This window comes from Chaetodon auriga, chromosome 14 (assembly GCF_051107435.1).
Source record: "Chaetodon auriga isolate fChaAug3 chromosome 14, fChaAug3.hap1, whole genome shotgun sequence".
Taxonomy (NCBI): domain Eukaryota; kingdom Metazoa; phylum Chordata; class Actinopteri; order Chaetodontiformes; family Chaetodontidae; genus Chaetodon; species Chaetodon auriga.
Window position 1 is genome coordinate 6,983,122 of NC_135087.1, and position 14,995 is coordinate 6,998,116.

General features: G+C 44.6%; 2 protein-coding genes across 9 annotated transcripts in view; one reads left to right on the forward strand and one right to left on the reverse strand.

The window, feature by feature from the left end:
* Window positions 1-7,217, forward strand: part of sos2 (son of sevenless homolog 2 (Drosophila)) — a 32,890-nt gene extending 25,673 nt beyond the window's left edge. The window contains exons 13-23 of the mRNA XM_076747991.1: window positions 491-603; window positions 777-999; window positions 1,156-1,275; window positions 1,372-1,534; window positions 1,829-1,946; window positions 2,148-2,320; window positions 2,412-2,528; window positions 2,891-3,155; window positions 3,443-3,484; window positions 3,636-3,739; window positions 4,047-7,217. Coding sequence (XP_076604106.1) covers window positions 491-603; window positions 777-999; window positions 1,156-1,275; window positions 1,372-1,534; window positions 1,829-1,946; window positions 2,148-2,320; window positions 2,412-2,528; window positions 2,891-3,155; window positions 3,443-3,484; window positions 3,636-3,739; window positions 4,047-4,553 — 1,945 coding nt within the window. The 3' untranslated portion in view covers window positions 4,554-7,217. The remainder of the gene's footprint in view (window positions 1-490; window positions 604-776; window positions 1,000-1,155; window positions 1,276-1,371; window positions 1,535-1,828; window positions 1,947-2,147; window positions 2,321-2,411; window positions 2,529-2,890; window positions 3,156-3,442; window positions 3,485-3,635; window positions 3,740-4,046) is intronic.
* A 1,199-nt stretch (window positions 7,218-8,416) lies between these two features.
* Window positions 8,417-14,955, reverse strand: LOC143331284 (uncharacterized). Of its 8 annotated transcripts, none has more exons than XM_076747996.1 (16): window positions 14,726-14,955; window positions 14,259-14,376; window positions 13,866-14,059; window positions 13,742-13,786; window positions 13,360-13,524; window positions 13,007-13,107; window positions 12,549-12,685; window positions 12,071-12,191; window positions 11,685-11,823; window positions 11,491-11,595; window positions 11,308-11,397; window positions 10,947-11,092; window positions 10,681-10,779; window positions 9,298-9,979; window positions 8,747-8,850; window positions 8,417-8,599 (listed from the first exon to the last, which is right to left on the reverse strand). In XM_076747996.1, the coding sequence occupies exons 3-16, from the start codon at window positions 13,971-13,973 to the stop codon at window positions 8,497-8,499; spliced, it is 2,145 nt and encodes a 714-aa protein (XP_076604111.1). In that variant the 5' UTR covers window positions 13,974-14,059; window positions 14,259-14,376; window positions 14,726-14,955; the 3' UTR covers window positions 8,417-8,496. The 8 variants fall into 8 exon arrangements, with proteins under 8 accessions (XP_076604111.1, XP_076604109.1, XP_076604110.1 ...); XM_076747994.1 differs by having other exon boundaries at window positions 10,681-10,782; window positions 14,726-14,944; XM_076747995.1 differs by having other exon boundaries at window positions 14,259-14,373; window positions 14,726-14,940.
* Between the last annotated feature and the right edge of the window lie 40 nt (window positions 14,956-14,995).

The window sequence follows — 14,995 nt, forward strand, 5'->3', positions numbered from 1 at the left end:
TTAAATCACCAAATGTTCCTGCTGTTTCTGTTTTCAAGTACCCACTCTTTAACTGTTCAGGGTAAGGAACCAGCCAAACACTGTCAACCTCTTTGTCAGATAATCCATAATTCAGATTTCTTGATTGATATAAAAGTAGAATTTGGGTGGTGAAGAGCTGCAGCAGTCGAATGATTGCCTGTGCTTCTCTCTTGTTTCCTGTCTGCCTCTTCACCACCAAACTCTCCAATAAAGGCAAAATGCCAAAAAAAAGAAAAAAAAAAGAAAAACAATCTTAAAAAAACGTGGGTGGTAAACCAGTAAAAATGTTCCGCCACTCGAGGGGGTGAAAATGTTTATTTCCTGTTGTGTTACTGAGCAGTTGTACATAAATGGAAAAAAAAAAATGTGTTCAGAGCACAGTTTCCTTACAAACGCTGGCAGTTGAAAGTGTGTGTGAAACATGAGTGGAGGATAAAACATTAATACTGGAACGTGTCTTTGTTCACAGGGTTCTCAACGTTTTCCGTCAGTGGGTCGAACATCATTTCTACGATTTTGAGAATGATCCAGAGCTGAGAAGTCGATTAGAGGAGTACATCACCAGCAAAATTCAGCTGCGAGGTCAGAACTGCACACGATGGATACGCTCAATTTGGAACATGAAAGATTATTTTGTTAAAAGTGTTTTAAAAGCAACCCAAGCAGAGATGAGGATCAAACCAATGAGTGAAATAGAAACTAATAAATCTCCTGTTGTAGAAAGCATATTTTTTACACACTGCTTCCTTCTGCAGGCAAGTCGATGAGAAAGTGGGTCGAGTCCATCAATAAGATCATCAAGAGGAAGCTGCAGACGCAGTCAAACGGTATTAGTCACAACATCACCTTCGAGAGCCCGCCTCCTCCCATCGAGTGGCACATCTGCAGAGCGGGCCAGGTGGACTCATTTGACCTCATGACCCTTCATCCAATAGAGATCGCCCGCCAGCTGACTCTGCTCGAATCAGAGCTCTACAGGTGAGTCACTGTGACCGAGCAGTGGATGAAGTGGATAAATATGATGGATGTGAGACATTTATGTGAGATTTGTATCAACTTCCTCTGGTTTGCTGTTTCTCTGCGATTGTGTCTCGTGTTGCACGTCTATGAAATAAAAACCCGCTTCCTCCGCAGAGCTGTGCGGCCGTCCGAGCTGGTCGGCAGCGTCTGGACCAAAGAGGACAAAGAGAAGAACTCGCCGAACTTGCTGCGCATGATCCGTCACACCACCAACCTCACGCTGTGGTTCGAGAAGTGAGTCTACGGATTCAGATGGTTCATTCACAAGAAAATCCAGAGTTGGCCTTAGAGGAGGAAACATCTAACTGTGTGTGTGTCGGTTGTTCTCAGGTGTATTGTAGAGACGATGAACCTGGAAGAGAGGGTGGCCGTGTTAGCTCGGGTCATAGAGATTCTGCAGGTTTTCCAGGAGCTCAACAACTTTAACGGTGTGCTGGAGGTGGTCAGTGCCATCAACTCTGTCCCCGTCTACAGGCTCGACCACACCTTTGAGGTGAGTAAAGCTGGAGAGAAACTGGCTGCTCTGTACTTAAGCTCATGTTAAAGGGAAACTCCTTTTGAGGCTCCAGAGGGAGCTGTGTGAAGCCTGATAAACTGCCTCGCTCACATGGTGACATGCTGAAGTTTGACCTAGTTTTTTTTGACACTGCCGAAAAACCCCGCCACAACAATTCAGATCCAGTCCAGTTGAGAAACATGTGATGTTTATTGTTTCGACATGCATTTTAATCACATGTTGAGCTGGTGGTCAGAACATAAATTACGGGACTCCCTCCTGCACCCACAGGCAATACCAGAGAGGAAAAAGAAAATCCTGGAAGAAGCTGTGGAGCTGAGCCAGGACCATTTTAAGAAATATTTGGCTAAACTCAAGTCAATAAACCCACCCTGTGTGCCTTTCTTTGGTAAGTCTTCAGCTGTTACTATGAATCCACAGTATGAGTATGAAATGAGCTGAGACAAAAAATATGTACACAGTATGAAACTCTCCTCTCTGGATCCGGTTCATTTTGAGCCACTGTTACACCATTGCTGCAGAAGAGTTAAAGGTTTCCGTACGACCATGTTCTGCTCTTGACCACCATCAAACTCCTCTTCATGCTCAGGTATCTATTTAACCAACATCCTGAAGACGGAGGAAGGTAACCCAGACTTCCTCAAACGCCACGGCAAGGAGCTGATCAACTTCAGCAAAAGGAGGAAAGTGGCTGAAATCACAGGAGAGATCCAGCAGTATCAGAACCAGCCCTACTGTCTGAAGGTGGAGCACGAAATCAGGGTGAGCGCTCACTCGTAGTTAATGTCTCTTTGAGCCTTCGGCACCTTTTATAGATCCTGAACTCAAAACATGACTGTTTTATGTTGCACAGAGGTTCTTCGAGAACCTGAACCCGATGGGCAACCGGACTGAGAAGGAGTTTGCTGACTACCTGTTCAAAATGTCTCTGGATATCGAGCCACGGAACTGCAGGCAGGCTCCCCGATTTGTAAGTGTTTCTGTATCACGAGTCTTGTTGCAGCAGTGTTTTTACTTTCGGTTATGTGCCCTGACTCAGTCCCAAACCCACATTTACTGCAAATTGGAGAAGAAAATGTTTGGCTCTGTTATCGAGCGATGCAAATCCTTTTTTTGCCCTGAGATTTGTGCAAATGGAGCTGGAATTAAGCCTCGAGGTGTTCAAAACATTGAAAACTTAAAAATTCAAGAGCAGCATGTCTTTCCAGAGAACAGGTCCCATTACTCTAAATAATCCTCAGATCTCACTGAGAACAGTTTTCATAGGTACCTTTTCTTTGGTGTCGTAGCTCCAAAGGTCAGTTTTCTTCATTTCTATTTCTCCTCCTGCAGCCCAGGAAGACCATGTACACTCTGAAATCCCCGGGGATCCGGCCTGTGCGAACGTCTACCTCTGGCACCCTGAAAGGCCACCCCGTTCCCCTGGAGAGGGAGCCCCCACACAAGATCACCTTCCGGAGTATCGCCGAGACCGAGCCGGAGACGCTGGCGTCGGCCTCGGTGCCCACCTCTCCGAACACGCCGACCCCTCCGCAGTCAGCCTCCTCCGACCTCAGCTCAGTCTTCATGGAGCACGACCTCAGCAGCTCTTACGGCGGTGAGTTCAGCAGACGCTCAGATCCTCCTGATGAACATCTTAGTTTGTTTGTATCTCTGTGGAAGTCAGTAAATATCTAATTTAGTTTTATGTTGTACAGATTGGTTGCATTACGTGGCTTTCAGGTGTATCAGGCCACACTACAGCTGTGACTAAGTGGACAATCCCATTCCTGAGCCAAAAGACTGATCTAGTCATAAGACTGAGGTCTGTGTAGAAGTAGAGTAGTTGGAAAATGAAAGAAAAAAGACTTAAACTCACATCTCCTCTCTCTTTGAATTTTACAGGTAGCAACTCCATATTTGCTCCAGTTCTTCTTCCTCCTTCAAGTAAGTGTGGGCTTTCAGTTTCTACCTGATTGCTTTCAGTCTGACAGCAGTGCTGCGAGCAGTCCGAGGAATCATTCTTCTAGTACCTCGTGATCTGAGTTGTCTTTTGTCCACGCTGTTTAACCTCATGAGCGGCTTTTCTTTTTCTCAGAGTTCCAGTCTGTGTCTTGCGGCAGCCTCCACCAGCTCGGGGAGGAGCAGCTGAAGCCGCCTCCTCTGCCGCCACGAAGGAAAGATGCAATGTCTGAAGCCAAAGTAAGAGCAGGGCATCATTTCCCCCCAGTTTACAGATTCTGTGTCTGACCTCCATCGCACATTCTGATGCGTCTGCTTGTCACAGTAGTGGACGAGTAACTGTACATTTATGTGAGAACTTATTGAAAGTCCTGTTAGCAAAGTTAGAACAGTGTGACTTTGCACAAATTGTTGACTCGTGTAAAAAAAAAAAAGAGATGTTTAGAGTCTCAAGGTAATTTCTCAAATTTCTTGCACCACCCCTGAACATGTTTAGTCACATCTTGTTTTGACACAGTTCTGATCTCCGTGTGTCTCTGTGTCTCAGCTGAGCTCCAGGTCCGACAGCCCTCCAGCCATCCCTCCCCGGCTGCCCCCTCCTCTTCCCAGGAACCAGCCTCGACCGCTGTTCTACAACGGCCCCCCCAGCGATGGCCCCCTGCCCAGCCCTCCTCCTCCGCCACCCCGTGACCCTTTGCCCGACACACCTCCCCCGGTGCCCCAGCGTCCCCCTGAGATCTTCATCAACTTCCCCCTCAACCTGCAGCCTTCCCCTGTGGGCCGATACCACTGGGACTTCAGCAGCTCCCCCAGCTCCCCCAACACCCCGCCCAGCACGCCGTCGCCTCGCGTCCCCAGGCGGAGCTGCCCGCTCAGCGCCAGCCAGAACAGCCTCTGCCCTCTTCCCGTTCCCATCACCGCTCCACCTGTGCCCCCACGCCAGAACTCCAGCCCGCAACTCCCCAAACTCCCACCAAAGACATACAAAAGGGAGCTGCTGCAGCCGCCGCTACAAGGCCTGTCATTGGTGGAGAACACTGACAGCAGCCAGTGAGCCTGCGTTATGTTTTTTTAAACACCAAGAGATGATCTCGAAATGCAAACTTCAAACTGTCTCCTGCAAACTAAGACACAGTGGACTCAAAGCTACTGATCAGAAAGAATTACACTGCTCCACACACACTCTTGACTCCACCCACCCACCCTCTGCATAGACCAATCACACCCCCGCTGTGCCTCTCAGGGGATCAGTAGCTCCGCCTTCATCATAAACCCTCTGTGCCAATGAGAAACCCACACCGGTGTGCCAGCTAATAAACAACAAGGAGTCGAGTGTTTGTGTCTGTTTCTTCTGTACGGAGCGGGACGTCTGCTCCTGATAAAAGTTCTCACCCCTCTCACTCTTAACTTGCTCTTACCCCACGTCCCACTCCTCTATCCGGGTGGGGTGAATGTGGGGGGCCTTGGACTTTGTAGCCTCAACTGTCATGCTTTGTTTCTTTGGGCATTGACATCATCTGGAGTCCTGCTGCAGCTCACAGATTTTTACAACCTCTCTCTCCTCCTCAACGATCCACTTAGACGTAGCTCTTTGACGGTGGGTGTGAGCAGCAGACATTTCCATTGACTTGTTTTTCCTACAAACTGATAAACAGTTGCCAAAGTCTTATTTTATGCAGGGGGATAAGGGATTTTCTTTTTTTTTTTTTTAAACCAATGTGACTTTGAAAGAACACACATAAAGGAGGCGACACTGAATCCCCACTCTCAACTGTACACTGTGACTGTATAGACGTGAGTCAAGCTGTCTTCACTGTTTTTTGCCTGAAGACAGGCCACTCCACAGCCACAAAACGTTGCCTTTAAAAATCCAACAGCGGTGACCTCTGACCCCAGGCTCCAGTCCTCTTGGCCCGGATGGGACAGCGAGAGCCGAGAACACTCCATTTGCACATCAAGTTTGGGCAAAGTCAGCAGGTTTCGATTAGACTATTGAAAATAGCCCTCTGCGTTGTGCGACAGAGGGAGGTCTGCCACGATATCAAACAGCACCGATCCAGGACAAAGACGAGGGGAGGGAAGAGAGACGCAAGTTTTCCTCCCTCCAACCCTTCGAAAGCTGATGTCTTAACCGATCCCCTTATGGACGTGCGCTGCTGTCTTGACACTGTGCTCTTCTCCAGAAGCCCTCATGACCAACTTTTCTTCATTGGTATTAAAACTCAGCACTAGAAGCACGCAACCTCCCACCAGAGCTGGGACAGCACCCCCCAGTGGCTGCTCGAAATACCTAAAAACCCATGAAAAAGAGGAACTTTTTAACCCAACTTCTTCTGTATCTCCACTTTTTCTTTTTTTTTTTTTCTTCTGCTTGAAAACATTTTGTTTCACTTTGGAAAGACTGAAATAATCCATGCATCATGCTCAGATGTGCCTTTTATTTTGTTTTCTACTTTACAGAGATAAGCAAATGGTGTCTAAAATGCTAAAAAATAAAGTTGCCTATGTAATGTTTAGAACAAAGCTATACACTATGAAATTGTACATGTTTGTGGATACTGTGTATATATAACATGTATACACTAACTAAATAATTTGTATAAAGTGACAAGTTTTTTTCCCTGTTGTATTGTACCCTCATCCGCATCTGTTCAGTTGAATATTGCCTAATAATCCAATGCTGCTACAGTCGGATAAAAAAAAAAACTAAAAAACAAAAACAAAACAAGAAAAAAACAGGTCACTGTCACTAACTTACTTACAGACAATCTCCAGTTGAAACACTGGGAGTATTAACTGAGGAAAGCCATTTTTTTCTTCCCTGCCCCTTAGCTGTTTTAAAGCAATGGAAAAAAAAAATATACAGTTCAATATGCCAAGCACTTACTTAGACGTGTGCTTCACTTTGTACATCCTACTAATTGCCTTTTTCTCCTTTTCAAAGATTTTTTAATGCTAACACTCATTAAACAGAGGTCGGAATCATATTACAGTTGCAGTTGAATATATGCAGACTTATATTCAGCTGCAAGTATTTGAACATAGTGAAGAATTGGACATTTTTGTGAGAAACACACTTTGTGCACTTTAGGCTGTACTGTTGAAGAGCCGCAGTTGTTATAGGTCATGTTTGTAAATTCAATGGTCCTATGCAACTGTTCAACTCACTTTCTACATGGATCAGGGCAGAAAAACGCAAGTCTACCACCTCACTTTTATCCCCATGATGTTTATAAAAGACGCAGAGAAACACCTGAGGATGTCTGACCACCACGAGCTGGATTTCCACAGATTTTTTAAAGAAAATCACCCTTTTTTCTCCACACTTTGCCCTGAAAATAGAGATCCCCCTCCTCCTCTTGCTGCATGTTTTGCAGATGATGATGGATGATAAACAAAATAGAGGTGAAAGGAGAGTTATAGAGATGATTGTTATCGACAGCTGAAGTCAAATCACTTCACTGTCTTCGCTCACACTCTGTCCATTTCCCAAGTTTCCCAAGTCAGTATTGGTGGGGTTATTTTTGGCAAATTTTTGTTTTCTGTTTTTCTTTTTTCAACCCCAGCCCCCACAGAATAACTGATTGGTTTTCCTCCGGTGGCACTGTAACAGCTTGATCCAGCAGTCGGTTTATTTGATGGTATGTGGCCTTTTAACTGCTTTGTATTAATGGTCTTGATGAGATTAATAAATCACCCAGTCTTATTTTGTACTGAACTACTTTTTTCTCCTGTCGTTTTTTTTTCTTTGACTGTAAATTCAGCTTTCTTACATGCGCTATTGGTGTTGGAAGAAGGTTGAATGAGAGTAGTTTAGCATTTTATAGCTAGAGCAATAGCTTTAGGGAAAGCTAGTTAGATGGGAAAATTGACATCTAGCATCCGGTTAGCTTTGACTAGCTAGCCTGGCTCTGTCTAATGCTAATAAAATTCATCTGCTAGCACCTGTAAAGGTCACTTATTAACAATTCACACGTCCTTTGTTTAAAATGTACAAAAACCGAAGTGTGAAAACGACAATTAGCCGATTTACGGGGCAGTACAGTTGGACCAGACTACTTCCTGGCGCTCAGCAGTTGCTATGCAACCAGCGAAGACTCCAGGATATTGGTGTGCCTGGCCAAGAAACAGTTTCTAAAACGACAAAGGGCTGTTTAACACATTGTTTTTGGACAAATTAAACAACAAATTAGCTTTAACTTGTTAATTGGTGATATTTATAGTGGCTGGTAGGTGGATTTTGTTATTTAATATAGCCAGGTTAGCCGTTTCCAGCCCTTGTGCTACCTAAACTAAGCTAACCGGCTGCTAGCTGTAGCTTGACATTCGCCATACAAGGGGAAGAGTGGCAACGGTCTTCTCGTTTAGTATTAGCTTGTAGGTTGAGAGCAAGTATGCGTGTTTTTGTTTTTGTTTTTTTGTTTTTTTTTAAACAAACTTCCGTTAAATGTGTAAGTTTAGTCCCTCTAAGTACTTAGCTAGTATCTTCCTTTCGCTACACATTGATATAATCTCGTCACATAAAACCGTCTCACTTCCGCTTGAAAAAAATACGGTTATGAATATTTAAATGTGATTCTTCAGATGTGTATCAGGTCGGAATCGCTTCAGTATTTAGTCAAAGATGTGCTCGGAGAATGAAAGATGTTTTTCTCAAAAAGTCTGTTACTGATCGTTTTGTGTTTAAGAACCAAACCCCCCAAACACGTTCTCATCTTTTTATCCCACATGTCAAAGTGCAGCTAATCCCGATGAACCAAGCAAAGATGATGCAGTGATCACAAAAGATTTAACAGAAAATCCAGAAAAATACTTTGTCCATTTTCACAGTCACTGACAGGTCATTCATGCATTTACACTGCTGTCGTGACCTTTTGAGAAGATGTATCCATCAAAGAAATCACAACTTGGTCTCATGTTTGCTTGTAACTCCAAAGTTTTCTGTGCAACAGTTTTTAGTGATCGTCCTCTGATCTCTGGGGAGGACAGCAGGGGGGTCAAACGGTGCTGCAGGGGCCCTCGCTGTCTTCGCTGTCGTCCCACAATCCCCCACCGCTCATGGCTGCTGCATGATTACCTCGCTGCTGAGGCAGGCCTGGTCTAAAGAGATGCAACAGGTAAAAGTTTATTCATCTCATTCATCCAGTTTTTCTATTTTACATTGTGTCTGCACTGATCATCGTCCTACCTGTGATTACACCAAAATAAAGGTGATCACTTATAATTCTACCTGATGAAGACTCTTACCTCAGATTTTCTCTGCTCGGGTTGAAATTGTGAAAGCTTGGCCTTGCTGGCGCTTGAATCGGTATGAAGCCTTGTCTGTTGTCTTTCTCTGGAGCTGAATCAGCCTGGTACATGAAGTGACATGGATGTACAGTACAGACAGCAGGTTTGACAGTATGACTCATACGAAAACAGACTGAACAGAATTATCAGGAAAATATGGGATTCGTTGATTGAAGAAAGAGTAATCAAATGATATTTGGAGATACAGAGAAGATTTCTGATATGCTGCCAAGCCTTCAGCGTCTCTGGGCGAGTTTTGTCAAGTCTGACAGTTTTCACTATTTTCTCAAGAACTATGAACATCTGGTACATGCATCCCATGCCAGTTATTTTCATATTTCTTTGTATTAAAGAAACTATATGCAGATGTTTTTTCTTCAGGGTTTCTGATGGCTTTACAAATGTATAGATATTCTGACCCCGCTTTCAAAGGATGCTGATACTTTAACATATCAAAAGTGGGTCCCCTATGGACAGACCACAGTTCTTATGTAACAAAAACTAGATACCTGTTTGGATGGATCATCCCAGATGGGCCTGAAGGCACTTTTTGGATGTAGAGGAGGTGACCCTTTCCTGACGCTGACTATCCTCTTCCCGTAGGAGCTGACGAGGCATGGCGCCGGCACGTCCACACACGGCCCTGCAGGCTTTCTCAGGGGAGGGTGAGGGGTCAGTCTGGGAATCTGCCACCTCAGACACACAGTCCTCTCTCTGGGTGCCTCCCTGGTCTGCTGCTGCTGCTGGCTATATGAAGGCTTTAACAGCACAGGCACCTGGCTGTCCTCCTCTTCATCGTCCCCACTGTTGCTGCCCGTCATGTCCCTGCGCAGGGTGCCGTCCGGGCTGCAGGAGGTGACAGAGGAGTAGTCGAAGGCTGAGGTGTCATCTGGGTCTGTCTCACAGTCGTCGAGGCAGTGGTTGGTGTGAGGTGCCTCCAGCTCATTGGTACCTTTCTGGGTGGGCTGGCTGAAGGTACCCTGGCCCGAGTCGCTGTTCTCTCCCCATCCAGCAGTGTCGGGAGTAAGGAGGGAGCAGTAGGTGTGTCCACAGTCACGGGCCGGCTGGTTTGGGATGGTCCGGTCTCTTCCACAGCCCTTTCTCCTTACTGGGCTGCAGGACCAGCACTCCAGACGCATCGAGTGACAGCCGTCGACTCCGTTAGTGAGGCTGACAGCCTGCTGGTCATCTCTTTGGGAAGGAGAGTGGAGGTAAGTATTTTAAATGATTGAGCTAAAACATGTGAAAATGCTTCACAGTTTGAACCACACATGCAGATATCATGCAATCACCTTCTCTGAGTAAAGACACAAAGGTTGGAACCGAAAATCAGAATCATCAGACCAAAGGACAGATTTTCACTGGTCCAATGTCCAGTGCTTGCCTTTCTTGGCCTAAACAGTATGGATTACTACAGCAGTCAAATAGAGCTGTTTACTGTGTACCAACACTACCTCTGCACAACACAACTGATACTCTCAAATGTATGAAGAAGGCAAGAAATTCCACTAATTAACTTTCGACAAGGCACACCTGCTTAAGGTATTCAGCAGACGACGACCTCAGGAAGCTGGTTGAGTGCCAGCAGCCATCAAGGCAAACAGTGGCTACTTTTTAAAATATAAAACATGTTTTGCTTAGTTGACTACTTTTTTGTTTACTACATAATTCCATATGTCTTATTTCATAGTTTTGATGTCTTCAGCATTAATGTACTATGTAGAAAATGATAAAGAAAACACATTGACTGAAAAGGTGAGTCCAAACTTTTGACTCGCACCGTAAATGTCACTGACAGCAGTCACTTGTCTGAGCTCGTCAACACCGTTTTTGCACTGCAGGTTCTCCATTGCATGCTGTGCTGTCTGAAGCCAGCAGAGGGCGACACTCACCTCTGAGCTGCAGCGTTTGGCTCCTGCTGAGACTCTCTGGTCTGTTGGCTCCTCCTGCAACAGTTCGCAGAAGATCCACCTGCCACTGAATCTGGGCAGCTGCAGTTCATGCAAAGAATAAATGTACATTTTGAGCCAGAAACACATGCATTTGCTATAAATCTGAGATTGAGTGAATCGACTGAAACATCTGATGCAGGAGGCATCAACCTGAGCGTTTATACTTTAAGATGTGAGCCAGCCAATCTTTCCCATGATGCTCTGACCTTTGTCCAGCTCCTTCTCCTTCCTCCCACTGGACATCTTCCTCCAGGATCACATGACAGCGGGACAAAACGCTCCTCAGTGCTCGCTCAGTTCCCAGCAGGAGGCTGCAATCAGGATGCTCTTTACCCGTCCACTGCAGCAAATTCTAGAGAAGGATGATGGAGTAAAATTAATCAAGTGCTATAATGTGACTTTGGTTGAGTGGTTAGGTTTAAGTTTAACTCAGTTTAACTTCAATTTTAGAATAAACAACCAGTTTAACAACCACGTTTTTGGACTTTTAATACTTCTAAAGGTGCAGTGTCAGATCTCGTGTTCCTGCAGCTCTTCTACCTGGCCTCAGTGTAGCTGCTGACTCACCTGAATGTGGCTCAGGTAGCTATGTATGCGAGAGACAGGCGCCAACAGCAGGGAGAGCAGTTTCATTTCCTCTCTCTCCATCTGGCCATTCTGTTAAATGCAGACAGAAAATATCGATCAGCATGTCTGGCTTCTCAAGTGCATTATGACAGAATAACTTTCATGCTGTGTCACTTAAAATACCTGCATTTTGTGGCTTTTCTCAGACTGATTTAGTCTGTTGAACTCCAGTGAGAGGAATGACGCAAGTGTAGTCGTGTATCCAAGGTACATATCTGAGAAGGTTGTCTGGAAAACCCGATTAAGAGCAACCATCAGCTCAGTATTCAGTGTAATGGATTGAAATCATAAAACTCAAATAAAAAGCAACAACTTACGTCATTTTGGCCGATGAGCTGCACCAGGATGTCTCCAACCAGAGACTTCCAGTGTTCAGCAGATAATCGCTCCTGCAGGGTGTTTCTGAAGAGCAGATGTCGCTGTAACAGCTGCTCCACAAACTTCAGGTATGTCTGACTGGAAAACAACGCAAAACACAGGATGTGGTGAACAGAGGCCACATTTTGTGTTTTATCTCGCTTCCATATCAAAGAGAAGAAGAGATCATTTCATTTCAGTTTTAGCATCTATGTTATGTATGAAACTGTGTAGTTGTGTTGATGTGTGATGTTACAACCAGGAAGAATTTGCTGCATTGAATGTTTTCTTTTTTAGGCCTTTGTAGCTAAAATCTGCTAAATTATATAAACTTTTTAGTACTTACTATGGCTCCACAGTCATCTGGTGAGCTGGTGGTGTCTTGTATTTTTCATAGAGCTGGTTTAAGGTTGACACGTACTCCCACTCAGAATGCAGAAGTTGCATCGCCACCTGATGTCGTGCATCTGCACCAAAAAGAAAAGAGGTCTATGAAGCTATGCTAATGTGGCGTTCACCCTCAATGTTTATATTAAGACAGTTTGTACTTATTTTGTGACTGAGCATCAAGTTTAATCTCCTATCTGATCGTCTAAATCTAACAGAAATACACGAAAAGCATCTACAAAGTGACGAAAAACAAATCCCCCAAATTTCTGAAAATGTGTCTTTTTAAAACACTTTACTTCTTTAAAGTTTCAAAGCCAAGTGAGGAAAGTTGGGACAGTTGCAGGTGTTTCTGGAAGTTGTAAGATGTGTCATTTGCTGATCATTGTGTGTGTGTGTGTGTGTGTGTGTCGCAATCAGCTGTAAAACCTGCTCACCTGTGCCTTCACTCAGTCCTGCCTTGAGGCCCTGCAGGAAACAGTGGAGGAGCAGTTTTCCTCTGGACAGACAGGCTGCTGGAGCAGACGAACAGTCGCACGGACTCCGTTCACAGGCCGCTTCTGCTGGTTCACTGCTGCACAACAGTGGACAGATGGCAAAATGTCTCTCTGCAGGTTGGACATGTCTAAAAATGTGTTTTACCACCCGTTGTGACTGCCTGCTGACTAGTTGTAAAAAGCTTTTTTTATGAGTAATTGCTGAAAAAAAAAAACATGATTAAGAAGCTTTGGCAGATATTTGCCACATTCATGGATAATATGTTCTGCTTCTTAATTTTGAGAGATGATTTAACTGAGGCTGCCTGAACTGTGATCTAATTTGTTTATAGCCATAATTCCAAACTAGTTGTTATACTTGTTAGCTGTATTTTATGTTTGTTTGTTGTTTTTTTTACCTTTCTCTCTGTTTAGATGTGGAGGTCTTTCCATCCTGCAGAGGTCTCTGTCTGTTACTGTACAGCTGCAAGATCTGACACTGCATCACTCCAAGTTCCTCCTGTGGGATGGCAAGACGTTGGGCGTTTACGGTCATTAAATGAAGTAAGTTTCAGCGTTTCATTCTGCACTATATCTGTTACGCATGCACATCCTCCAGAGAATCCAGGCAAATCTGAGAGATGAAATGTCTGTTACTGTTAATGTGGCAGTCAGTAATTGTAATTTAACTTATTACATGGATATAAGAGACAATGTAACCAAACCTTTCACGTTTGATTTCTCTCAGCAGTTGAACTTATCTGAGTCTCACCTTCAGCGACTCCACCAGGGCCTCCAGACGAAGAGCCTTCTTCTGGCAGCTCCTCCTGTTCTCCTCCAGCTCCTCCCTCAGGTACGTGTCTCCATGTTGGATCTTACTGAGCTCCAGCAGAGCGCTGGAAAACCCCGTCTTCAGCTCCGAGACCATGCATTGTAACTGACAAGACAGCAGGTGTCATATATAAGTCGATTTATTGATGAGGCACAATAGCATTTATTTCTACACGTCTGAGGTTGTAAATATTGGAAGCTATATATATTTTGGTTCTGGATTGCACTCGTGGGGTGTTTATCAACTATCTGCTGCTATAAATTCAAAGTGAACTGTCTCTTTAACAAAGCCAGGCTGGCTGATGAGGGAAGGTGCAGAATACCTTAGAGATTTCAGTGACAAGCTCTGCCTCCTGAGGCTTCATGACCTGTACAGACAAAGACACAAACAAGGCTGTTTGCAAACACTCAGGTATTAATGTGCACAAACTGTGCAGCCTGAATTACCTGCTTGGTGTTTGTGGCTGTAAAGAGGGAATCAGAGTTGAGTCTGGTGAGTCCACCGTGCAGAGAAAAGCATGTTAACCTGCTGTCTCCAAACGTAGATAGTTGCATTCACGCCAAGCAACACAAAGCAGGGAAGTCAACCTGTTTGTTTTCCATCAAAGTGAATCTTGAACCTCCTCCTACCCAAATGCACACTGGAAATATAAGGAACAGACAAAAACTGAGTTTAATATGAGTAGTTGGGGTTTTAAGCACAAAAATATTCATTCTATCATTATTTATTCTTTTTACCTACTACATCTTGGAGCCTATAAACGTATTAGAAGAGCTACAATAACATGCTTAACCTGATTTAATGACTTTGGTGTCCATACTCCTGTTTGTTTGTGGTACCTGCTTAGATGTTGCCCCTGCCAGCAGCCCCTCTGCTAAGGAAGTGGCAAGCCAGCCAAAGAGCTCAGCCCTGCAGGGGAAATGGCTGCAGGAGCCAAGATCCCTCCTTTTAAGTCTGCTGACAGAAGGACAGGCACGGATCAGCAAAAAACTGAGAGATGAAATATACAATAGCCTCGTGTTTTAAAATGCAAATACACCACATAAAATCACTTTTAACCCGATTAATAACGGACCTCCCGAGGGAATTATGCTTTTTAAATTAAAATAGGCTCTGTTGAAATCCCAGGTTTATCAGGCCTATAGCTGGCAAGACCATGACGTACATGCCAGCTACTGAAAAGCATCTTAACAATACTTACAAGCCTAATCGGTGGTGTCCAAATATCCAAGAATCCACCAAAAAACATGAGAGAAAGTTTGGTGAAGAAAGAGATGCATCTAAAATAAAGCCATATGCAACTCACCTCAGATTAAGTTCTTCAGTGTTACTCCTCCAGACATCTGAAAGGGTGCATTGAATCCAAAAACACTTGAAAATCTCCAGCGTTTCCTCTCCTGTGCTGAGTGTTGTCCCCAGTATTTGCGGTGTTTGGAGGCGGCAGTCTGTTGCGCTGTGCGCTGCTCTGTGCGGACAGCAGATGTCCTGCACGACGCTCAGCGAGCAGCTCCCTCATTTACTGTTTACTGCAGGTTCAGTAGGAGCCGAGCACATGTCCTGATGCAAGTACCGCTTT